Source organism: Schistocerca serialis, chromosome 4 (genome assembly GCF_023864345.2).
Source record: "Schistocerca serialis cubense isolate TAMUIC-IGC-003099 chromosome 4, iqSchSeri2.2, whole genome shotgun sequence".
NCBI lineage: Eukaryota > Metazoa > Arthropoda > Insecta > Orthoptera > Acrididae > Schistocerca > Schistocerca serialis.
In genome coordinates this window covers 306,886,713-306,912,002 of record NC_064641.1, presented here as the reverse complement: position 1 = coordinate 306,912,002, position 25,290 = coordinate 306,886,713, and the positions used below count along the sequence as shown (strand labels likewise).

General features: G+C 39.1%; 1 protein-coding gene across 1 annotated transcript in view; it reads left to right on the top strand.

Annotated features, from left to right (window-relative positions):
- Positions 1-25,290, top strand: part of LOC126474051 (uncharacterized) — a 105,650-nt gene that overhangs the window by 41,026 nt on the left and 39,334 nt on the right. The window contains 4 exon segments of the mRNA XM_050101463.1: positions 8,973-9,039; positions 9,041-9,119; positions 9,122-9,138; positions 21,067-21,284. Of these exon segments, the coding sequence (XP_049957420.1) occupies positions 8,973-9,039; positions 9,041-9,119; positions 9,122-9,138; positions 21,067-21,284 (381 nt within the window).

Below are 25,290 nucleotides of genomic sequence, written 5' to 3'. Positions count from 1 at the left end.
GATCGCTCCGGATAGTAACTCCTAAGTATTTTACGGTCGTTACCGCTTCCAATGATTTACCACCTATGGCATAATCGTACTGGAATGGATTTCTGCCCCTATGTATGCGCATTATATTACATTTATCTACGTTTAGGGAAAGCTGCCAGCTGTCGCACCATGCATTAATCCTCTGCAGGTCCTCCTGGAGTACGTACGAGTCTTCTGATGTTGCTACTTTCTTGTAGACAACCGTGTCATCTGCAAATAGCCTCACGGAGCTACCGATGTTGTCAACTAAGTCATTTATGTATATTGTAAACAATAAAGGTCCTATCACGCTTCCCTGCGGTACTCCCGAAATTACCTCTACATCTGCAGATTTTGAACCGTTAAGAATGACATGTTGTGTTCTTTCTTCTAGGAAATCCTGAATCCAATCACAAACCTGGTCCGATATTCCGTAAGCTCGTATTTTTTTCACTAAACGTAAGTGCGGAACCGTATCAAATGCCTTCCTGAAGTCCAGGAATACGGCATCAATCTGCTCGCCAGTGTCTACGGCACTGTGAATTTCTTGGGCAAATAGGGCGAGCTGAGTTTCACATGATCTCTGTTTGCGGAATCCATGTTGGTTATGATGAAGGAGATTTGTATTATCTAAGAACGTCATAATACGAGAACACAAAACATGTTCCATTATTCTACAACAGATTGACGTAAGCGAAATAGGCCTATAATTATTCGCATCTGATTTATGACCCTTCTTGAAAATGGGAACGACCTGCGCTTTCTTCCAGTCGCTAGGTACTTTACGTTCTTCCAGCGATCTACGATAAATTGCTGATAGAAAGGGGGCAAGTTCTTTAGCATAATCACTGTAGAATCTTAAGGGTATCTCGTCTGGTCCGGATGCTTTTCCGCTACTAAGTGATAGCAGTTGTTTTTCAATTCCGATATCGTTTATTTCAATATTTTCCATTTTGGCGTCCGTGCGACGGCTGAAGTCAGGGACCGTGTTACGATTTTCCGCAGTGAAACAGTTTCGGAACACTGAATTCAGTATTTCTGCCTTTCTTCGGTCGTCCTCTGTTTCGGTGCCATCGTGGTCAACGAGTGACTGAATAGGGGATTTAGATCCGCTTACCGATTTTACATATGACCAAAACTTTTTAGGGTTCTTGTTTAGTGGTGCTAGTAAGTTTTTCATCCCAGTTCACAATAAAAGAAAAAAAAGAGACAGTTTTTCCATTGTTATGAAGGTCAATAAAAAATATTAAGGATTCAAGACCTGAAGGCTGTTTTCTTAATCTACTCTTTTGAATGGTAAAGAAAAAGATCTGTACGATTAAGACATGATTAAAGAATATGTGTCCTAAGAAACACCTCTCACATAAATTCACACCGTGTGTTAATTTGTCAGATTAACACATGCTAGATATCGAGTTGTCTGCTATGTTTCTTCAGCTTTAGATTTCTGTGTAGGAGTCTCTTACCCTTTTCCCTATCTTCTTTAAAACTGTAATTACTTATAATTATCCTGTATTTTACGAGCAACATGATAGAATAAATAATGCATGCACAGTGAGATAATTGTATGTATTGAAAGACTTAGGGTTACATTTGTGTTTGGTAAACTACATAAATAAGCAAACATTGGCCATTAGATGGGCTCCGAAACAGAGATGAGTTGTTTCTCGTAAGTGTTACTAGCTGTTAGCTCTTTCACTTTTAACGGAGGAATAAGGGATATACCCTTAGTTTTGAAGGCTAACATCCAAATACAATTGCTGAAATATATAATAGGAAGGCGTTCAGAGTTACAGTAGTATGCAGGTAAATAATGAGTGATTATGCACAGAAGAGTACATTGAATACAGCACAGAAGACACATTAGGGATGAGGTATGAATACGGAATACAGTAAGAGTATGTTACGTGATACATGTGCAGATGGAGAAGGTAGAGCTGTAAATGATATTAACAAGATATTGTACCCTAAAAATGTGTGGTGTGTCGGGAAGAACAGGTGAACCTAGATGAGAATATTGATCTATACCTGAGAGAAAAAGCAGGATACATAAACAAGGACATTATTGCCATGGAGATTTGAATGATTGTCTAGAGGTAATATTTCTGTGGGAAGAGGTGTGTCTTAACGGTTACTACATGAGTAGGTACTGCTAGTTCTGTTGGTAATCTCAGTGTCCACAGACAAGTTTGCTACAGATTGTAAATCCCAAGTAGGTAAAATCATCAACTACCTGGAGAGGATTGCCGTCAGTGCTGATGGATGGAAGGTTGGTGGTTCCCTGTGCCATGATCTTAGTCTTTTGGAGGCTTATGGTAAGACCAAATTTTCCACATGCATGTGATATTTGTTGATTAGATACTGCAGCTCATCCTCTGAGTTTGCTACCAGAGCTGCATCATCTGTATGTAACAATGTGCGAATAACAATTGTATTGACTTTGGTCTTGGCCTTGAGACGGGCAATGTTGAAGAGATTTCCATCAGACCTTGCATGTGAATACACTCCCCCCTTACAGTCTTCAAAAGCAAATCTCAGCAGAAGGGAAAAGAAAATGCCAAACAGAGTAGGAGCTGCTTTACACTGCTATTTAAAGGGAGTGATTCCGATGTTTTGCCATTGAAACAGACTGAATTCTGCTCACTAAATCAAATGCTTTGACGGGGTCAACAAAAGCAATATACAGTGGTCTCCGCTGCTCATGGCACTTGTCTTTCAGTTGTTGTAGAGAAAAAATGATGTCCACGGTTGATCGGCCATGTCTGAAACCACATTGAGTTCTGGTTAGGTTCTAGATGCTAGGAATTGCAATCGCATTAGGATGACTCTTGCATAAGCCTTCCCAACTGCACTCAACAGTTAAATGCCTATATAATTGTTGCAATCACTTCTGTCTCCTTTCTATTTATACAAAGTAACAATCGTTGAATTTCACGTACTTAGTGGGATATAGACGTCTTCCCAGATGGTTGTGAGAAGTGAATGTAGATGCTGTATAAGGACAGGCTTGTTATACGTAATAATCTCTGCAGGGATCCCATCTTCGCCTGGAGCCTTTCCATTAGTTAGGCAATCTATTACTCTGCCAAGTTCTTCCATAGTGGGAATTACATCAAGCTCTTCCATAACTGGCATTTGTTTGATGGCATCAAGTGCATCCTTCCTTACTTCATTTTCAGCTGCATACAGCTCGAGGTAGTGTTCAACCCAGCGCTCCATCTGCTTGGCTTCATCAGTAATAACTTCTCCTGTTTTTGTCTTCAGAAGAGCTGTTTTTTCTGACAGTTGGACTAACTACTTTCTTACTACCACCGTACATAGCCTTAATGTTTCTAGAATTGGCAGCTTTCTGTATATCTGCACATAAATTTCGCCAGTAGTTATTTGCGCATCTCCTAGATGTTTGTTGTGCTCTGTTCTTTGCTTCTCGCCAGTCATTCTGAGTTCTTCCATTTGGGTTTCTTTTATAAGCAAGCAGGGCTTTCTGTTTTGCCTCAATGACTGGTTCCATCTCCTCCAAATTTTGCTCTGACCAGTTCTGGTTTCTATTGTCTTTGATTCCATAGGCTAATACTGCCAAGATGTAGATGGCGTCAGAAAGTTGTGCCCATTTGTTATCAATATTCATTTCTGTTTGTGCATTTCTTGGTAAATCATTTTCAAAACTAATGGCAAATTCTTGTTTTCGTGGTGAGCTATGAATACGATATGTGTTGATCCGTGGTTGACCTCTCTGTTTAGGGTGTGATATTTCTTAGGGGTGAGCCTCAGTCTGCTCACCACCAAAGCATGGTCAGTGTTGCAGTCAGCTCTATGATAGCTTCGTGTCAGTAGGACATTTTTTAAATCTGTACGCCTAGCTATAACAAAATCAAGTTTGTGCCAGTGGTGAGAGCGGGGGTATCTCCAGGTCACCTTTTGTCAATCTTTAAGTTGGAAATATGTGTTTGTGATACACAGACCATGAAAGCAGCACACTTCTAACTGTCTCTGGCCATTATCATTTATTTTTCCCACTCCATGATGACCCGTACAAGTCGGCCACATGTCATTATCTGACCCACCTCTAGCATTAACCCTTTCGGTCACGAATTATTTTTTTCCTGAATAAAAAAGTCATGGCTTTGCTATCCAGTTCCTCGAATTAAATTATGATTTTTCAGATGTATAAAATATTCTGAATTCCCCCCAGGGGGGGGGGGATACAACGCGTCCCCAAATGAGGACACTGTGTTCAAGTGGGTGCAGTATAAGTCAAAAAGTCAGAGTATTTTGTTTGATTTTATTTCACCAAAATACATAAATTGCACAAAGCTTACTTAATGATTATATACATAAACCATGGTTTTACACTTGTGAATAATGATAATCAAGGAAACAATTTTTTTATCCAGACATAAATGAATGTTACATTTTACACAATAAAATTTCCTTTTTGTCTTTGCAGCCCAGTTTCTTGCACCTGTCAAATGATTTTTTTGTTACTGACCTCTGGAAGATATCCAATGTTGTCCAAATGAACTTAAGTTTCTGGATGAACCTCCGCATTGGCTCGTTTTGAAGAACTCGGACTGTCACTGCGGGATGCCCCCTTTTCCTGGCAGTTGTTTCATCTATTTTTGTCAGTACTTTGGTCACACCTGCCCTAAAGTGAAGCAAATCAAGGGTCTTATTTTTAGGAACACCTAATTCTGAAGCATTTTTCTTGTACTCAATTGCATGTACACATGCAATATCACCTGCATGAGCAAACATGCGTCCACTTTCAGGTTGCAAAACCGGTTATAAACCATTGAAAATGGCTGTTGAAAATCATGTTCAGTTTCAAAAGCAGGTAACTGCATGTTGTCTTTGGGTGCGAAGCCTGCTAAATGCCCAGTAGGTGTGGCTGTCGCCCTGCCACATCCAGATACAAAGCACGTGAGTAGATATCAGACTTACCAATCTGGACATTCAAAGCTACCTTTCTGTCTGTTACAATTAGAATGGGTATTTTCCTTATCCAGCTTTAGGTTGGCAGTGCTGTAACAAATTCGTATGCAACAATAACATTCTTCCTGCCAGTTCATTGTCATTTGAGTGGGACAAGTTTTTTGTGATTATCTCAGTGTCACTAACCCTGCAGTTAGCGGGTTTTGCATCTAGGATACTCAGCTTACAATATACCGTATGATATAAAACACCTAACATTACCTCCATCATTTTCCTCTTGTTCAAAATTATTGCCAGGATCATCACATAGTTCATCAGTTTCAGATGAATTAAAGATCTCTATAACTTCTTCTTCTGTAAGTGGACTTTGTCTGTCTTGGACACGGGGTATCGTGAAATCACCGTAAGATGACTAAAAAGACATTGAAACAATGTCCTAAATTTCTGTGCTATTAAAACCTTTCAATGTCCTCACTTGGAGACATGTATAAAGTTATAAATATGTCACTTACCTTTTGTTCTGAAAGACACCTTTAGTTTTCACCTTCAAGAATCCACCTTCCTATTGCACAAATAACTTTTTTAACCTAAATTCAGAAGATATTAACTGGCTGATGGGATGTACAAAGATTACTGGGAAGCGTCCATGTGACTGTGCACATTCAGTTTTGTTTTGTGTACCACAGATTGACAGATGTCGACACTGATTTCAAATAAACACTCTGCTTATGACAATATGAGCACAACAATTACAAAAGGTAAAATTTAACGAATTTTAATATATTAAGCATTTATTTAGTCTGTCCTTACATGAGGACGCCACGACCGAAAGGGTTAAAGTCACCTACAATATATAGTGACTCTGAGCCAAGTACTTAGGGTATTCTGTCGCTGAGTAAATCATAAAACAGACCCTTCTATGTTGGATGATAAGATGGGAGTGTACACATTAAAGATGTTGGTAGTTCCACTTGAGCCGGCCGGAGTGGCTGAGCGGTTCTAGGCGCTTCAGTCTGGAACCGCGTGGCTGCTACGGTCGCAGGTTCGAATCCTGCCTCGGGCATGGATATGTGTGATATCCTTAGGTTAGTTAGGTTTAAGTAGTTCTAAGTTCTAGGGGACTGATGACCTCAGATGTTAAGTCCCATAGTACTCAGAGCCATTTGAACCATTTCCACTTGAAAAGCATGCTTGTAAAGTAAGAATCTACTCTGTTCCACCAGATGGTGGCATAATGCTGTTCAGGAGGGTGTTTTTAACTGTGACTCCTACACTGTGTAGTCTTGGCTCATTTTGTGACGTCCCCTGCCAGAAAAATGTGTAATTAGCTTCTCTAATAGAGCCTGTGTCTGGTAGCCACATCTCCTGTAGTCCCATAATGTCCAGATTCAAGCAATAGAGTTCCCTATCAATAACTGCAGTCTTACGAATGAAATCAACCTCTTGGGTATCGTCAATACATCTTGGACACATGGTCCTGACATTCCAGGTGGCAATACAAAATTATTTCCTTTTCCTTACTTTATCTACCCGCTTCTTGAAGATCACTTCTAAGCTCCATACACCCTATGAAGCAGGCAGGTAGTGGTGGGATAGCACCTTAATGACTGGGGGCTGCCCAACTTGAGACGGGTGGTAGCTGTCCAGTGAGATGCAGTGATCTCTCCCACCGTCGGAAGTGGGCTCTGGCGCTCGAGTCTTACGCCAATCAGACAGAGCTCGTAGCCGGTGACTGCCTCTTCCGGTGTTGTTCCGATGTCTTTAGATGTTGCTGAAGTGTTCTCTTCAGGATGCTACATGCCTGGTTGATAAATATGAAGACACATGAGTTGCCCATGCATCACAGTCTCCCTCTCAACCTAAATAATAGTGTCCAAAGGAGAGGCATGCCAATACGTCTGGTATCATTTTGATTGCAGGAACTGCCGGGAGGGGACGTATTATGCCTTCCAACCGCCTTTGGGCCCCACTCCAGATTTTCTTTCATGGTTTTCTCCCTTAGCCTTCATCCCTCCTGAGACTAACCACAAGGCAGTGGCATGTAAGATAATTAGGTGAGGAAAGGAGTGGTAACTGAGGAAAGGGTAGGGTAGGGAATATGTAGGATGTAAGACAGGTCATTGTGAGGCACACTTCATCTCACTCCTCTGCTGAGACCTGTCTGGCTAGGTTAGACCTGCCAGTAGCTACGCTACCGCCGGCTGCCCCCGGCATAGCTCTCAGCTTCCCCTGAGCGCACAAACTCTCCTGCCTGCACAGACAGTGCTACGATAAGGCGGTGCCTCCTGGAAGAGATTGAAAAGCCAGGAAACTGATAATAGAATGCCCGACATTCAAAACATATGACTCTTCTGGTTCAGTGGCTGTCTCATAAATGCTGTAAGTGTGCGATGAGGACACTGGCCTCATAACAATGTATGATGTGATTCCTATAACAACTTACACAGGTCAATATCTCATTTTAGTTTTGCACGTTTAATAGAGATTCATATACTCTTCACAGGAGAAGTGTGAAATTAATTTGTTGAAAGTCTGTATTAGAGGAATTTCTATTTTTGTTTTTTATTTAGTGGTGTTGTCATGAGTATAAAATAAAGAGATACTATAAAACTGATTAATGATCTGTATTGATAAGAAATATCTGGTATCCAAGGATTCATCTTCATAGTAAGATAATGATTACTTTAGTAGAGGTGTAAAGAGACTTAAAGTTAGGACAAATACATGCCTATGATTAATTGTTTATAATTCATTGTGGGTCATTCCACATGTAATAAACATGAATAAGTGTATCTACAACAAATGTGGAACATCACATGTTAAACTAAACCATGCGGTGACAATAATTAGTGGCACTACTAAATCATTGTCACTTAAATGACTGTATGTATTTTGTGTGTATTATGTTATATTGCACCCCTAACAATTAGACGAGGAGCAGCAGCTTAAAGAGAGTTCCAAAAAATGTACTTCTCATCAGAATTCACTTCTGTGCAATCTGGTACAGAATATATGTGCAAGCAGACTTAAATCCAGAAAACCAACCTGTCCAACACAGGGTGCACCTCTTGTATATGATGTGTGCGAAGAGTGGAAAGAGTTTTGACAGAAGTTTCCCCCAGCAAATTCTCACCTTATTATTGATCCTACTAAACATGTGAATGGATTTTGTTTTCCCAGGAGACTACAGCTCTGAATCGATTCTGTAGAGGTCACCAAAGGCGTGGCCTGTTTGTATGAATGGGGGTTAAAGATGCCCCAGTGCACAACTGTGCAAGAAAACGATATATCGTGTGATTTGAAAGTGTTGACTACGGAAATTTCCTGGTGCACTCAGTGACACCAAGAACTGTGGACTAGTTAAGATACTGTGTGTGTGTGTGTGTGTGTGTGTGTGTGTGTGTGTGTGTTTTATATTATGTATTGGTTTATGTATAAAGTCCTTGTATAAGATTGTAAAATGACCATGTAAGCATGTGAATGAATAAAATAAAAACCATATTATCCACATTCTGTCATATCTTTATGAAATGAAGGTTATTCATGTGCATCATATCATGTATTTTGTAGCCCAGAAGAGCTGAAAATGAACCAGATAATGGGAACTCTTAAAAAAAGCTAACCTTACTATCATACATTCGATTGTGAGGTACATGAATTAAATTTTCACTAGAAGCAATATTGAGATCTAATTTTGCTTTTTTTATTATGCAAGTGACTTTCACAGACCATTTGTAGTTGTTTTTATATTTCATGTTGCTTTACAAAAGCCACTGAAAATTACTTAAAACAAGGATGCTTATACATAAGAAAAGTTTAATTTCTGTGTGTCATTGAGATCTTTATTAGCCTAATGTATACCAATAATAAGCATTTTGAGTAAAACAAAACTTTTCATGAAAGTCTAAATTTGATATTCATGATTACACCTACATTACCTGTTTTCTTAAGGATACTTGTACTTGATAACTGCAGAGGTAATTGTTGGAACAGTCAGTGAATTAATTTGTGTGTTTTTTTTATGTTTTAAGGCGGACACACTACAAGCAGATAACAGCTTGCATTCAATTTCCTGAAGAATATCCTGCTTTTCCTTTGCCTTATTCAACTGAAAAGCAAGAATCTGTCAGAAAAACTATTGGATCGTTTGACATCTATTTGTGAAGAAGAAGCAAAGAAATTTTAGGGAAACCACAGGTAAATTTAATTTTTTAAGAGTAGTTTACCTTTTTCATTACATGAGGAGTATTATTCGTAACTGTAAATATAGTAAGGAAAGTTCTGGGAGAATGTAAGTACTTTGGGAGTAAAGCAGACCACTCACCAAATAGCAGGACCATTGAGCCATTGACAGCCATACAAAAAAAGTATGAAATCTGGGAGTTATCCTCACAATACAATATTCGCTCCTGTAGTCATCCTGTCTTCAATGTGTGGTAACCCAGTGCCCCACACCATCTACCCAAGTTTCCACTTCCTCTGTCCCATCATCCCCTCCTAATCCACACCTCCACATCATCTTAATTGTGTGCCACACAAACTCACGGACTCCAGTCCTGTGTGTAGCATGTTATTTTAGTTGTGACAGTGTTAACAGCTGTGATAAACTTATTGAAAGAAATTAGTTTCTTGCTTTGGATGGTTTTATCGATTGTATTTTGTATACTAAGACATCTTGGCCGTGTAGCTATTTTCAGAGAAATGTTTAACCTGTTAAGAACAGATAGTTTACATTACAGTGAGCAAACAGTTTGCTTGAAATTGCATAGTATACAAAATAAAATGAATAAAAACAATCAGTGCAGGCAAACTAATTTCTTTCATGTTTAACAGGTTTTTTGCAATTAGATTTCAAATTTTCCTGTGGTAGAAGAAATTGAATCTAGCAGCAGTAGCAGCACCACCACCACCATCACCACCAGTGCCAGCAGTAGTTGTGGTTGTATAGCTGATGATATTTAGACCATTATATAGAAAACTGAGATAAATGCAATCTAGTTCACACACCTGTGACTTGGTATTGTGCCACAATACACCACCATCAGTAATAGTAGTGTGTGTGGTGTGTGTGTGTGTGTGTGTGTGTGTGAGAGAGAGAGAGAGAGAGAGAGAGAGAGAGAGAGAGAGATGATCAAACCAATTAATGGGGAATCTGCAGTCTGACCTTGCTACTCACCATATAGAGGAGGAGGAGGAGATGTTGAGTTACAGACAGGCACAACAAAAAGACTGCTAAACATGTGAGCTTCCAGCAAAAAAGCCTTCTGCTAAAGTAGCCAAGAGACCCACACACAACAATTCTCACAAGCACAATTCACACACACGTAACCACTATCTGGGCACCGAGGCCAGACTGTGATCAACGGTGCACATGATGGGAGAAGCAAATCTGGGTGGTGGGTGTAACGGGGAGGCTGGTGTGAGGGGCGGGGGGGGGGGGGGGGGTAGATAACAGAGTAGGGGGGAGAGGGCAGTAGACTGCCTCTTGTAGGAGCATGCTGGTACATAGTGGGGGACAGGGTAGGGCAGCTATTTGCGGTCAGAAGGTTTGATCCGGTGGGAGCAGAGAAAGGGATAGGTGGTGAAGGACATGGACTAATGTTGAGGCCAGGGGAGTTATGGGAACATAGGAGGTATTGCAGGGAGAGTTCCCAACTGCACAGTTGAGAAAAGTTGGTGTTGGTATTAAGCATTCAAAAGGCGCAGGCTCTGAAGCAGTCATTGAAGTCAAGAATGTTGTGTTGGCAGCATGTAAGCAGCTAGTTGGTCCAGTTGACCGTTGGCCACAGATGTTTGGTAGTCATCCATGTGAACAGACATCTTGTTGGTTGTCATGCCCACATAGAACACAGCACTGTGGCTGCTGTCCCCACCATGTCCCTGCACACTCCCACTCCCACAATCAGCGCTTTACTGTCCACTACCATACCCTGCTATGTGCCCCCCCCCCCCCCCCCCCCCCCCCCCCGCCGCTGCCTCCTCCTAATTCTCCCACCCAGATTATTTCTCCCAATGCGCGCAATTGCCCACAGCCCCACCTCAGTGGTCAGAAAAAGTGGTAAAATGGTCGCGTATGGTGTATATATGTGTGTGTGTGTGTGTGTGTGTGTGTGTGTGTGTGTGTGTGTGTGAGAGAGAGAGAGAGAGAGAGAGAGAGAGAGAGAGAGAGAGAGAGCTGTGCTTACATAATTGTGAATCTCTCTCTCTGTGTCTGTGTGTGTGTGTGTGTGTGTGTGTGTGTGTGTGTTGTTTACTTTAGAAGAAGGCCTTTTGCCTGAAAGCTCACATGTTCAGCAGTTTTTTTTGTATTTGTAACTCAACATCTCCCCTATATGATGAGTAGTAGTCTATCCTTTTCATAATACTGTCACTACAGTCTAGCTTGGTATTTTTTTAACAGATGAAGCATTGAAATTACGATGAAATGAATACCCCTAGCTGCATACAGGCATTGATATAAGTCAATGGGGACAGTTGAAAATGTGTGCCCTGACTGGGACTCGAGCCTGGGATCTCCTGCTTACATGGCAGACACTCTATCCATCTGAGCACCAAGGACACAGAGGATAGTGCGATTGCAGGGACTTATCTCTGGCATGCCTCCCGTGAGACCCACATTCTCAACTTATTGTTCCGCACTATGTTCATAGTGCCCCTGCCCATTTCATTCTTACAAGCTGCATGGTCACTGATGGTATCTGTTCTTTCGGACCTGTCCAAAAGGACAGATACCATCTTCATACATATAAACAAAGCATTTGCTAATATTGAAGGTATTTATTTGCATTTTAAAAACCATTGTTCCCTCAAATATATTAATTTTGGCTCTCTTCGTGAATGTTAGTCTAGCTTTCAGTTGAATTGACCTCCATCTCCAAAACAATTTTGCTTTAACACTGACTCATATGCATTGTGTCAGTGTGTGTATATTATCTGACTCATTCTCAGGTGGAAAACAGACTTTTCTGTTGATTTCTATGACTACCCAATCAGTTTGCAAAAGCGTCAGTCATATAAAGTTCTAAAGCGCTGCTTTTTAAGTGTGCACCAACTTTATTACAAAACCCTCTCAAATTCTCTACTGTGTTCCTACACAAAATAAACTTGCAAAAAGTGTACCTGGTTTGAAAGTATGAGATTATTTTTTGAATAAGGTTTTTTTAATAATAATTAAAATACTGTAAATATCATTAAAATATATTTTTGTCAATATTGTACATATTTGTATCTGCTTTGTACATAATTTCCATGGTTGAAACGTTTGTCATAACACTCAGCGAATTTTGAATTCCGAGGCCAAACAAATGTGAATCCATTAACTGCAGTTTTCACTTCTTCATCGTTATTGAACTGTTGGTCAGCAAGGAAGTCCTTTAAGTACAAAAACAAGTGAAAATCACTGGTGCAAGGTCTGTACTGTAAGGTGGATGATCCAGTCGTTGCCATTGAAAATACAGCAACATGTGGCTCGCATTGTCACGATCATTGTCGCATCGGAACACAGTAAGCGACGGTGCTTGTTTTGTGTGGCATGCTGGAATTTCTTGGACTCTACAACTGACTTACAGATAATATCTCATAGTCATTGATGAGTCAATTTTCTTAAACATTATAAACTTCTACAACTTACTTACAGATAATATCTCATAGTCATTGATGAGTCAATTTTCTTAAACATTATAAACTTCTACAGCTCAGCACAAGGGCGCCCCTATAATAGTTTGTAGGGCGGAGCATAGATCTGGCATTATGGAGTATTATTAATGTGACTTGTAAGTAGCTATAAAAAAAAGTTTCTGTCTCGTCCCTGTTAACTGTCTTTTGTATTATTTTCTTGAAAGAAAAATTGAGGGGGGGGGGGGGGGGGGGGGGGGGGAGGGGGGATAAGAAGCACATAAGTTTCCTAAGTTTCCTTGACAAATGTATAATACAGCAAAGAAACAAAGGAAGCGGAAGGTGAATTTATACATATGTGACAGTCATTTCATTTTGTGTTCTGTATCGGCAGTAATGGTAGTTGAGACTGAATGAAGTGACCAGGTGAGGTGGCGCATTGGTTAGCACACTCAGGGTGTCTACGACCTGGGACAACCAGGAGATATGGGAAAAACCTGGGAATTTTTTCATCTGGGAGAAAACCGGGATAAACTCGGGAATTTTTTGGAATCCCGGGAATTTTTTTTGTTTTAGCTTTCAGTTAAATTTTTGTTATTTTGACTGGTAAGTAACAATACTCTAACAAAGGATATTATGTATCTCACTACTATAGAATAATACTGCAGCAATAAAACATGAACGAGAGAAAAAAAAAAGAAAGAAAATAAAACTTAAGCTGCAAAGGAAATGTGCCATATACAGCAACTAAACACAGTGCTCATACAAGCGTCTGCCAACAGCAAAATGTGTTAAAGGCCTTAGGAGGACTGTTCAGTGCTTCATAACAACAAATTGCCTTCTTCTCCGATGAGAGTAACGTCACAACTGTTTACTTTTGATTTGTTTGAGCAGGGCGGTCTCATGTGCATGAGCAGTTGAGTCGTGCATGTGTAGTACCTTCTCCTGCTTCTGACTACATAAGTGTGACTGTTAGCTGTATAAGCAGCAGCTGCAGCAAAATGCTACCCGGAAAAATTTTACTGGCGCATTCAAGTTGCCAGATTCACTGGGGGCAAACCGGGTATCTACCCCGGGTGGCAATTTCAGGGGAATGGGAGGGGGCCGCCAAATTCATATTCTTGAGGAAAAAAACCGTGTTTCACAAAGCGCCTAGTATCCAGCGCACGTTGGTCTGTCGATTATTCATATGATTTTGAAATGCACCCCTGTAGGTTTTTGAATATTTTAGAACATATTCTAAGTTTATTTCTGAATCAATCATAAGTTGAATTTTGAATGTGTGTATAGTGTATATCGTGTATCTGCCAGGGGAATCCCGTCGCATCTACAAATAAACTTTCCTGCAGACAGAAGGGGACGGGGCTATACAAGCTGAGCGGAATTAAGCCAAACGGGTGAATGACAATCGCTGTTTGTTTATGTGGTTGATTGTGTTTGTGAATGATCGGCATTGTTATAATTACCAGCGAAATCCATAGTTTCAGACTACCAGAGTGGAAATAAATGACTAACAGGAATCATAGGTAAGAAAGATTATGTATTTTCTTCTTGGTATACCCAAGAAAATTAAATGTTGATAGAAAATTTTTGGCCAGACGGCTACACTAGTAAGGACCAGTTGTACTGTCCCCGGTAGCAGCTGCCTGAGTAGTGTGGAAAATGCATTGTACGAACACGTAATAACGCCTAACCGGAGAATAAATGCGGGATAACTAAACCGTTGATTGTGGCAGGGCTAGCAAAGTTAACCGGAGAATAAGTTACAGAATTAGTGATGACAAGATTGTTTGGTAGAACGAGGAAGGAGAAGAAACGGCAACATCACACAAATTATGGAAGAATAACACGATTCCAATTTTATATAAAAATTTCATACTACTACTTTTCGATCTCATGCTTGAGAAGCTGGAGCGTATGAATGAAATGTGAAACTGTTTCCAAACATAAAACTTTTTGAAACTTCCTGGCAGATTAAAACTGTGTGCCCGACCGAGACTCGAACTTGGGACCTTTGCCTTTCGCGGGCAAGTGCTCTACCAACTGAGCTACCGAAGCACGACTCACGCCCGGTACTCACAGCTTTACTTCTGCCATTACCTCGTCTCCTACCCTCCAAACTTTACAGAAGCTCTCCTGCGAATCTCGCAGAACTAGCACTCCTGAAAGAAAGGATATTGCGGAGACATGGCTTAGCCACAGCCTGGGGACTGTTTCCAGAATGAGATTTTCACTCTGCAGCGGAGTGTGCCCTGATATGAAACTTCCTGGCAGATTAAAACTGTGTGCCCGACCGAGACTCGAACTCGGGACCTTTGCCTTTCGCGGGCAAGTGCTCTACCAACTGAGCTACCGAAGCACGACTCACGCCCGGTACTCTGCAAGGTTCGCAGGAGAGCTTCTGTAAAGTTTGGAAGGTAGGAGATGAGGTACTGGCAGAAGTAAAGCTGTGAGTACCAGGCGTGAGTCATGCTTCGGTAGCTCAGTTGGTAGAGCACTTGCCTGCAAAAGGCAAAGGTCCCGAGTTCGAGTCTCGGTCAGGCACACAGTTTTAATCTGCCAGGAAGTTTCATATCAGTGCACACTCCGCTGCAGAGTGAAAATCTCATTCTCATAAAACTTTTTGCTTGTAGTAGGTCTGATAGGCATTTGATATTGGTACTTTGTGAATTATATTTTCTCGTGTTATAAAAATGACCATTTGTGTCAAAACAGTCTTGTTTATTTGGTGTGTGTTACAGTAGCTGCAATATTAGACAGGCCTATTTTGTTTTATTTAGCAGACAATGACAAAATAGACGTAATCAGATTGAGAAACCACACAAGTCTTGGGTACTGTTTGTATTAACAGATTTTTCAGTATTAGACAAAGACATTTCTTTTTTCATGTAGCAAAACATTTGATGATCTTTGATGAGGTAATAGATTCTTTCCCAGAAAGGAAAGCATGCCATGTAAAGCTGTAACAAGGTTGGAGAGAAAAAATACTAGGACTTACGGACTGAAGAAATGTGTACTGTCTTGCTTGTCTCTTCTACTGGTTTCATGTATCTTATATTTAATTTTATGTCACACAAGAAAGTAAGTTATTAGCTATAGGCAATAAAGAATGCAAATTTTCTGAAGAGTTCTTGTTCTCCCGGTTACAAATTATCCCATCCAATATTGACTGCAAGTTTTTTTTTTTTCTCCTGATGCACAGAGCAATCTGAGTTAGAGTTGGAAAGTGGGTAATCTCCACGTGACCGGCATTTACGTTTAGTGATTTTGCTGTTTCCTCTTCATTTATTGCTGTCACGTCAAGTGAAAACAAAATGGATTTCTATGGCCAGGAGCTATCAAGTGATTTAAAATACACTGACATTAGTACAGAAGGCTAAAATATGTTATTAGTTTCAGATTTTATTTTATTTTATTTCCACCTTTCTGACAGTCAAGTGTTAATCGCCTTGCAGAACAATGAAGTTATTTTTGTCGATTTGCTAAAGAAATTTGGCTTTTATTAATCTTTTCCGATGAGGCAGTAAATTTATTTGAAACGAAGTGTTTCATTCCACACTATTGGCTAGTTTCAACTGTTCGCTGCATTTCAAAAGTGCATGTTTTCATCTTCTAGCATGTATGGCATTATGCCATAATGAAGAACCAAATGTTAGATAATACAGCACTGGTACCCCAAGAAAATTTACATCCGAATCTGCACATACGAATGTGCATTTTAATCCGAATTACGCGTTTTAGTATGGTGCACAAAATTCAGATTCTCATGGAGTATCCTCTGATGTCTTGTTTCTTTCATGACATAATGTAAGATCTTTTAATGTCTTACACCTACGAACATACCGCTTCCAGCATCCTAGTAGCTGCGCAAGCGCGGTGATGCCTGTTATCTGGCACTCTCTGGCAACAACTAAAACGAAACTATTTCAACAGGTCATGGGAAACTATTGTGAATGGTTATTTGAAAAGCGTAAATTTGCTTTTATGTAGGATGAACTGTGTGTGAGAATGTACGATGAATTTCTTAAATCACAGAGCGTTTGATTCTCATTTAAAAATCAAGTCTTTGAGTACAAACATTTAGAAAAATTTTGAGCCCAGAAGATCAAGACATTTATGTCTTTATTAAAAAATTTACTGGCACATTTGTGGGCTGTATCTTAAAGTGTAACATGTGCAAAAAAGATCAACATTATATGTGGAAGCTTAGCTTCTCTTGCAGCTTATTGATCTTAGAGACCAAGATAATATGTGAAAGCTCTGCTTTTCTTGTAGTAACAGTATATATAATAATTTAAACCATTAACGTTTCCTATTTGTGTGCACGCCCTACTTAACAGTGATAACGCTATTGGCTGACTACATCACGTGTCCTATGCTCGAATATCCTGTGTCATCGGCTGGCGAGATCACGTGACATGAGCTATGACTGGCTACAAATCGCATTGCAATCTTGATTTCAATGCTTCGGAAAGTAACATGAGGCGTTTGGTAGAATTTAAATTTAGACTTTCATGATACGAAAGTATGCAGCGTACATGTTGCTGCACATCAAAGATCTTTCCAAAACGTGTTCTTTTTTTTACTGAGTTAGGTTTTCTAAAGAGCCGAGAAGTACTACACCAGTATATAAAACCATAACCATTCAATGGACTGATAAGTTTTACAGTTCTAAGGAAAAGTATACTGTCACTTAACACGGAAAAAGTGTATCTTCACCCGGTAGAAAGTGTAATTTTGACTGGGAAATCTGGGAATTTTTTTTCTTGTCCACGTATACACCCTGACACTAGACTTCAGGAGGACAACAGCTCAATTCCGTGTCAGGCCACTCTGATTTAGGTTTTCCGTGATTTCAGGCAAATGCTGGGATGGTTCTTTTGAAAGGTCAAGGCCGACTTCCTTCCCCATCGTTCCCTAATCTGATGAGATCGATGATCTTGCTGTTTGGTCTCCTCCCCAAATCAACCCAACCCCAACTGAGTGGAGTGTCACACTTGGTAAGGGCGAGACTCCTACTCTGGAGATCGGGCCTTAAATCCTTTAGTGTCCTGAGTGGTAGGCTGCATGCAACAAATTATAAGTTCTCAAGTAGCATGCCAGTGATACTTTATTAATACAGCCAATAAAGAAACAAGTTCAACATAATGTACATTCTAATTGATAGAACTGAAAAGGAACTTCCTGGATGAACATAACAAAGCCAGAGTCTGACGCAGTGTGGGTTGTAACAATGTTGTGATGTGTTTCGTAACAGTAGTCCCTTGTAATATAGGTCATGAAGGTAATGACTAAGTACAGGTTCACATGGAAGAATACCAGCTCTGGGCGCACAGAAACAGGGAAGCACAGCATTGGAGGTGAACAAGACTCCTAAGGGTGATGGTTGACAGATCAATGCAGATGCTGTTGCGTCTCATCCATCGATTACCACTGATATACCAAATCCAGGCAAGGCCAGCATCCAAGGAGGTGAAGGCTCTGAGGTTGACAGCTGGAAGATCGATATGGTGCAGCTAGTGTGAACTCTGATTGACGAGCTGCTAGGTGTGGCCAGTGTAGCCTGGAGTGTGAGCTTGTGTTGCATGCTTTTCGTCAAGCAGTGTCTTAAATAGGCAGCAGGTGGAAGGATATCCACACAGTTCTTGGCGATCACGTGACCTGCAGATGTGCCATTGTCGTTGATTCATGCACTGCTTATGGATGAGGTTGGTGCGTTTTATGGTGGGTGTGATAGGTTGACATGTCAAGAGGATTGCTTGTATATGCTGGGGGGGGGGGGGTGTATGTTGCGCAACACACATTGTATTTGCATTGCTCGGGCGCATGTAGCATCTCTGATGAGGGAGCACCTACAGCAAGACTACCACTGGTTACAGGTGTTGTGCCAAAGGCTGGTGTATGCTCAAGTATGTGGCAAATCCATATTCAAATGAATACCAAGATGAATCTCTGAACAGAAACAAAGTAGATTTCCTTGTGGATCATCATTAAACTAAGGTACTGTCCCTTCTCTGATGTCAACACTGTTGTTGGGATTTTAAACACTAGTATTTCTCTAAGAGTGAATTATCTTTGAAAAGTCTTTTTATGTAGCTTTTCTGCTATTCCAGCAAACACCTAGAAACCTCTTGTGTATGTAACATGCCAGGAAAGCCTAAGATCATTATTCAGTTTGTTCAGAAAGCTACCGAGGGGGTTATGTGACGAAGCAAGCCAGGATAATTTTACTTTCCCTCTTGTTTTGCCATCTGCCTCCTAATTAATTTTTTAACTTCTGACTAATTACCATTAACATACGTGAGTATAATCTGCATTTTCATAAAAGACAAAGGTTGGCCCTTAGTCTTAAAGAATATAACACCAGATCTAATTTTGTGTATAGTTTTATGTATGTAATTGATTTTCTAGTTTATTTTGACTATGCCTAGTTTGTATATTTTGTTATAGGGTGAAATCTATAATTGTTTCATAAATTAAATTCTATTGTTGATGTATAAACAAATGTAAATTCTATAATAATTAGAAATATTTGGAAGACGAAACAATAGCAGTCTTTAAGTATTTATTTGGCTCTATTCGAAAACATGTTAACAAAAGGCAGCTCTTAATTAATTCCAAAGCAATTAACAGTTTTGTCAAAAGTATTGTTTGCATAACTGTACATGTTAATTTCATGATTTAAACAAATAATTCGGCTTAACCCCTGTAGTAGAAGCAGCTATTAAAAAGAACAAATTTTTCAATGTATTCAGTTAATTTAATTAGTTAAGTTTTAATTGTAATTTCTGTAAATTTAACTTTGAACAATATGTAGTTTCAGTACCTATTATTGTGAGGCTGTATAAGGGCCCAATTTTTGGTTCCGAGACAGTCAGTCCAAGGCCGAGTTTCAGATGAGAAACCTGTGCTTGTTAGAGCAACAACAGTGCATCAACGTAACTGTGAAATAAGTGTAACACAATTAGGCCATGTGTTAAAACAATGACAGTGTCTGTTCCATATGTACACGATTATTCTGAAAGAACTGTGAATTATGTGGTTACATTTTTAACTGCTCGTAGATGTTCAACAGTAAATTATTGTAGCAGTATGTGGATGTTCGCCTGCAACCTGTTAATGAGGCTTATCAAAAGTTAAACAATAGTGCAATGGCTATATAACTGTGTGTTAATTGGAGGGTTGTGAACAGTGAAAGTAAAGTACTGTGAAATGCAAATTTGCACCTACTGGCTGCATCATTTAAAGTAATCAGTGTTGTACTTCCACACACCATTTTTCAGCCAGTGTAGCAACACAGTAAGTTGACACCGAGGACAACAAACGAAGAAATAAAGGAGGCGAACTGTCACATTTAGGTTAGGAAAACCCCCTCTCCTGCCCACACCCTTTCCCTTCTCACAGTTCAGATACTGTCTTCCATTGATCACCAAAGACAATGATATGAGCCTGGTTGTATTACTGTAATGTCCCTACAAAAATGAAATTCATTAAGAGGGTGCGTGAAGATGATGGATTTTTGGTCATTGAAGAGGAGATATGGTGACAGTTTTCTTTGTACGAGGAGAAGGTTGAAATCACTAGTGTTTATTTCATGAAAAAGTCACTGAAAGTCACAGGAAAGAGAGGTGTCTAACAATACTTGTGGCAATTCACAGAGCACTGAGCTATCGGGCAACATTAAAACTCATTCTTCCAAATATGAAATCTCAAACTTGCCTATTTTACGTCCAACTGATGTTTTAATAGTACCACTGGTGGCATGTAGACTAATTTAGGCAGACGTGACAGGTTCTTTAGTTTTGAAGATAGGGCTAATATTTCACGGACTGCAGGATTTCTGTGGACATATTGTTCTTATATGTTGGCATTTTGGTGTATATAACTTTTTCCCCTTTGTTGAACTCAATATATTTGTTATACAAGTGATAATCTTCTCAGGTACACATCATGTCATGATAATGAGTACACTGCAATTGGGAAAAAGTGTGGTGGAAACAAATGCAAAGAATGGAGAAGAAAGCTTGTCTGTTGATAGGCTCTCTTTCATACAAAGAAAAAAAAGGCACCTCTTTATAATGTATTTTTTTGTTTGTAATTCCTTATGATCTATTTCCCAGATTCAAATTTATTTTAATATCCTATCTTCAGTTTTGTACTCTGTTCAACCTGTTCAAAGGTGATATTTGATTACTTCACAAATTCCTGCTTTACTTAAAGATACTGTTCTGACTAATGCCAAAATTAATTGATACTTGAAACAGGAACAGTGCCTAAGTACAAGTTTCATATAATAAGCAGAGAGGAAAGATAGGAAACAGAAAAAAAATGATTTGTAATGGTACACTGTACTGTATGGCATCTCGCTTCTTCAACCTTTTCTAAAAAAGGAACCACTCAGAATTTCGAAAAGCAAGAGATTGAGGTGTACTTTAAATTAATGTGCTGCCAACTTTTTAAATATTCAGTATGCATATGTTGGAGATTAAATGGTTCTTGCGATATTTGCAGGTCTTACCAGTACTGAAATTAGTAAAAACTTTCCTTGATGAGAACCCACTTTCTTGCTGTTATGATGAGGTATCTTCCATAAAGAAAAGCTTGCCTGCAGCAGATGAATTAAAGCTGAAGCAAAAGACCTCATCTATCCATTTAAAATTGTGTGAGGGGAAGTACTTCTTAAAAACAAGAATAGTAATTCCGGAAAATTATCCTGAAGCTGCAGTTGTGTAAGTAAAGTGATGTGAAAAGCTTATTTTTATTATGTACTCCTTAAATATATTGTATTATACCTGAGCAAGACAGAAAAGGTGTATACCTCAAGGAAATTATCTGATGGTCATCATGATTCCTGGTAACTAAGAGTAAAAATTCATCTTGAAGATGCATGTCATGTTCAAAGACATTCTGAAAAATCACTCATTTTTATTTCCACTTCTGTTGACACATTATAGTAATTATCTCCTAACCTTATAAATAGGTTTCAGAATTTTAAGAATGTGGTTTACTTTTTAGTACTTCTATTGGCTTTTCTCAAAGCTAATAAATAAAAACACACATGCTTTTCCTAAAAGTGTTTGAACCAAATCTTTGCGGATGTTAAGTCTTGTTCTCTTGTCCTACTTTGCCTAACTCTATGGTTTCTTTCAAGATAGCACCCCATGAATAGAGTGATCAGAGACTTTATTATCTCATGTGCAAATTCAAGGGACAGTGTAATTCAACTACAATAATGGGAAATTCAGAACTGAAACAAGAGTGAGGTGAGGAGATTCCATATGACCGAAACTACTGTCAGCATTAAGCTGTGCCAGTGACATTGTACAGTGCCACTACAGTATAGTCGGTCGGGTTAATGTAGCCATGCTGGTGTTCTGCCTTGTGTGTGTGCTGTTGTAATTGGGTAGGTATACATCACAAAACATTGAGAAGCAGATGTTGGCTGTTCATCATAATGCGTGCAAAATTGATGAAGATGATGATGACAATGACGATGATGATGATGGTGGTGATGATGACAAAAGTGCAGTACAAGATAATATAGAGGTGCAAATGAAATTATAAAAAAATCTTTTGTTACAAATTTTGATTTTGTCAACAGAAATTATAGAGAAGGTGTGATTGTGGAAGTAATAGTGAAGAACAAAATATTTGTTCTGAGTCCATTTGTTAGTAAGAAGGTATGTAGGATATGAAGCCAGAAAAAACTTACGAGTTACATCTGAGATTGAATGTGTTATATCAGAGAAATTATGCTGGATGACTGTATTTTAAACAAGTTCATAGTCTTTGATAACCAGAAAGAAACAAGTAAAGACAAGCATGTACCACATAGTTATGAGATTGTTGGCTTCTGGACACCTAAAAATAAGTTGAACTGTAGATCAGTGTTTGGGCTTTTATTATTCTTCAGCCGCTTTTGGTTTTTTCTCTGGTATGATTGAAAAGTCAGACATTAACCTGTAAATATTGTCTAGACTTTTGTGTGGCATGCCACTATGAAGTTGTGAGTGGTTACAAATAAATTGTCTGTATCAGTAGCATCAAGTATCCATTCACTGAGGATCCTATGGCACAAAAAGCAAGGATGTGTCTACTTTTTTTAACTACTTACTCAATTTGTACTACCTGCCTGTTTTACCAGCATTATTTATTCTGAATTACAGATGTGTGAAATACCTCCTTAGCACTCATTTCCCTGTGCTCATGCACTGACCTTGATCCTGGCTTGCAGTTGTTTGACTGTGCTTGCCCCCCCCCCCCCCCCCCCCTCTCACCACCACCAAGTTTTCTTGCACAACTATCTCTGTCCCTCTTTGTCTTTGTTGTCTTTGCTAGCAAGTGTTTCCCATTGTAACATTTTCTTCTTATTATTATTATTATCATCATAAACTTCTTTTTCTGTGCCTTCCTTTCCCACTATTTACAACTTTTTCTGTGGCTAATATTTCCATATGGATTCATGAATCTATTTTGAATTAGAAGTTTACTATTTGACATGTGTCAGCAGATATTATCACTGTGTGATTTCACTCCCTGTTACTGTACACTGTTGCTTTGGACTCTTTATGCAGCCTGTGTCTGTTTTGAATGATAGCTTTCATACATATTTCATCTATTCTTGTCCCTTTTCTCCTGTCTCCAAACTTCTTATTTTGCTTGACAAATGAATTGCTTGAAAAGCTCTATAAGCTAGGAAATCAGTATGCTATTTTTCATTTGCTTATGTATTTTCTTGACTTAAGCTTAAATTTCTAACAGTCTTGATTGAACTGGTCATCACCAAGAAACAATTTATTTGTAACTACACATAATTTAGTAAGTGATGATAAGGGCTCTCCAGATTTTTATATGTGGCAATTACTAAATTATGAGCAGTTACAAATAAATTGTTTCTCGATGATGATGATGATGATGATGATGATGACGATCAGTTTGTCAAAACTCATGCCAGCATCTCTTGGTGTTACATAACAGTGACTTCTTTAAACAAATCCAAGCAAGGGGAAATTTCCATCCATTGAACAACACTGACCAGTGTTCAGCTCTTCAGTTAGACTGTCCTCTTCATAGAAAGATGGACACTACACATATCAGACTTAAATAATAGCACAGCTCTCAGTCACTTCAGGTTTTGCAGGCTTATTGTGAGATCAGTATTGAGATTATGCATGCTGAGTACGAATTGGGTGTGAAAGTCATGTTGCCTCATTATTGATGAACTGTCATTTAAAACTACCACCTCAGTGAAATGAATGTGATGTTCTCACTGCCATGTATTTGAGGGAGGTGATGATGGCATGAACACAGTTGTGGACTGGTGTGCTCCCAGTCCTGGCCTGCTCATCCGCTTCCTACCTCCATCTATAGTCCAATTAGATCGTACAGTTTTCCTGCTGCCTCTTGTCAATGTTCATTTTGTAGCTAAAATAATGTTCAAATTCATCTGTGGCTTTCATGTGTTGAATGTACTTGTATGTAATATGTTATAGATCAGAGTGAGTACACAGTCATGAGACACACTTCTGTCTTCTTCTCCTCCTCATCATCATAATCATCATCCACCCCCTTTGTGAGAAGGTAAATTGGGGAGCTGTTTATACTGAACAGTTAGACATAGCTTACTGTGAATCACATGTCAAACAAGGCAAGCTATTGTACAGTTGTAGAGCAGTCTGGAAATCTGATAGTGGGAATTTCCTGATCCTGAGATGTTAATGAATTGTCTCTGGTCACAAGGAAGTTGGCCAGTATAAGATGTATTTATCTATCACATATAAGCTCTATTAAAGACACTTATAAACTGAGTGTGTCAGTTAGTAGAGGATGCTGGAATGAATTGGAAGAATAGTAAATAAAATATGTAGATAAAAACTTTTACAACAAAAAGTGGGATGCCAAACTAAGACACTAAAATACTATGGTCAGAGCAGAATGCTTATTTCCAATCAAAGCATCTCGATGAACTCCTTGCTAGAGAAGTTGGATATTCTGAAAAGGAAATTATGGGTGCAGTCGAGGCTGAGGATGGCAGGAAAGTTCAGAACAACAAAGAAATCTATCAGAATGCTAAGAGAATTAGGAGACAATGAGGAAAATTAGGCTGTTATATGTTGGACTATTGTACAGATAGACTAAAATAGACTTTCCAATCACATATTCGATTACCTTCAGAATAAGATCATCACAGTGACATAAATTGAGGAAGCTTGGAAAGATGTTGAGAGGACCAACATCTTGGAAGACTTCATGTTAGAATGGGACATTGTTTTGAAACAGAATACAGTGCTTCGAAGGGTTTCAAGTTGAAACAAGAAGTATGAAGACTGTAAGAACACGGGCGGAAGAACAGAAGCAACAGCATAACAACCATATGAAAAAGTATTGAGAACAGAGGAAATCTCAGACAAAGGGAACAAAACAAAGCTGTAGATATCAGGCAACTTGTTTTTATCTCTCCATCTGATAGCCTTTTCTTTTCATTCACTCACACATTGTGTTTCAAAAGTTTCATCATGAAGGACAGCCCTTAGACGTGTGGAAATAGTGAAGTTATATATTAAATATCAGAAGCAGCCACTGTAGATTACTCCTGTAAAGTATACAAACAAACAGTTATGACAAGTGCTAATGTATTTACATTGATAGTCATTGAAATTACATCTAGATTATTTTATATGTATAAATTTGTATTAGGAGAAAATCAGCTCGTATGTTGCTCTGTTTTTGTGAACT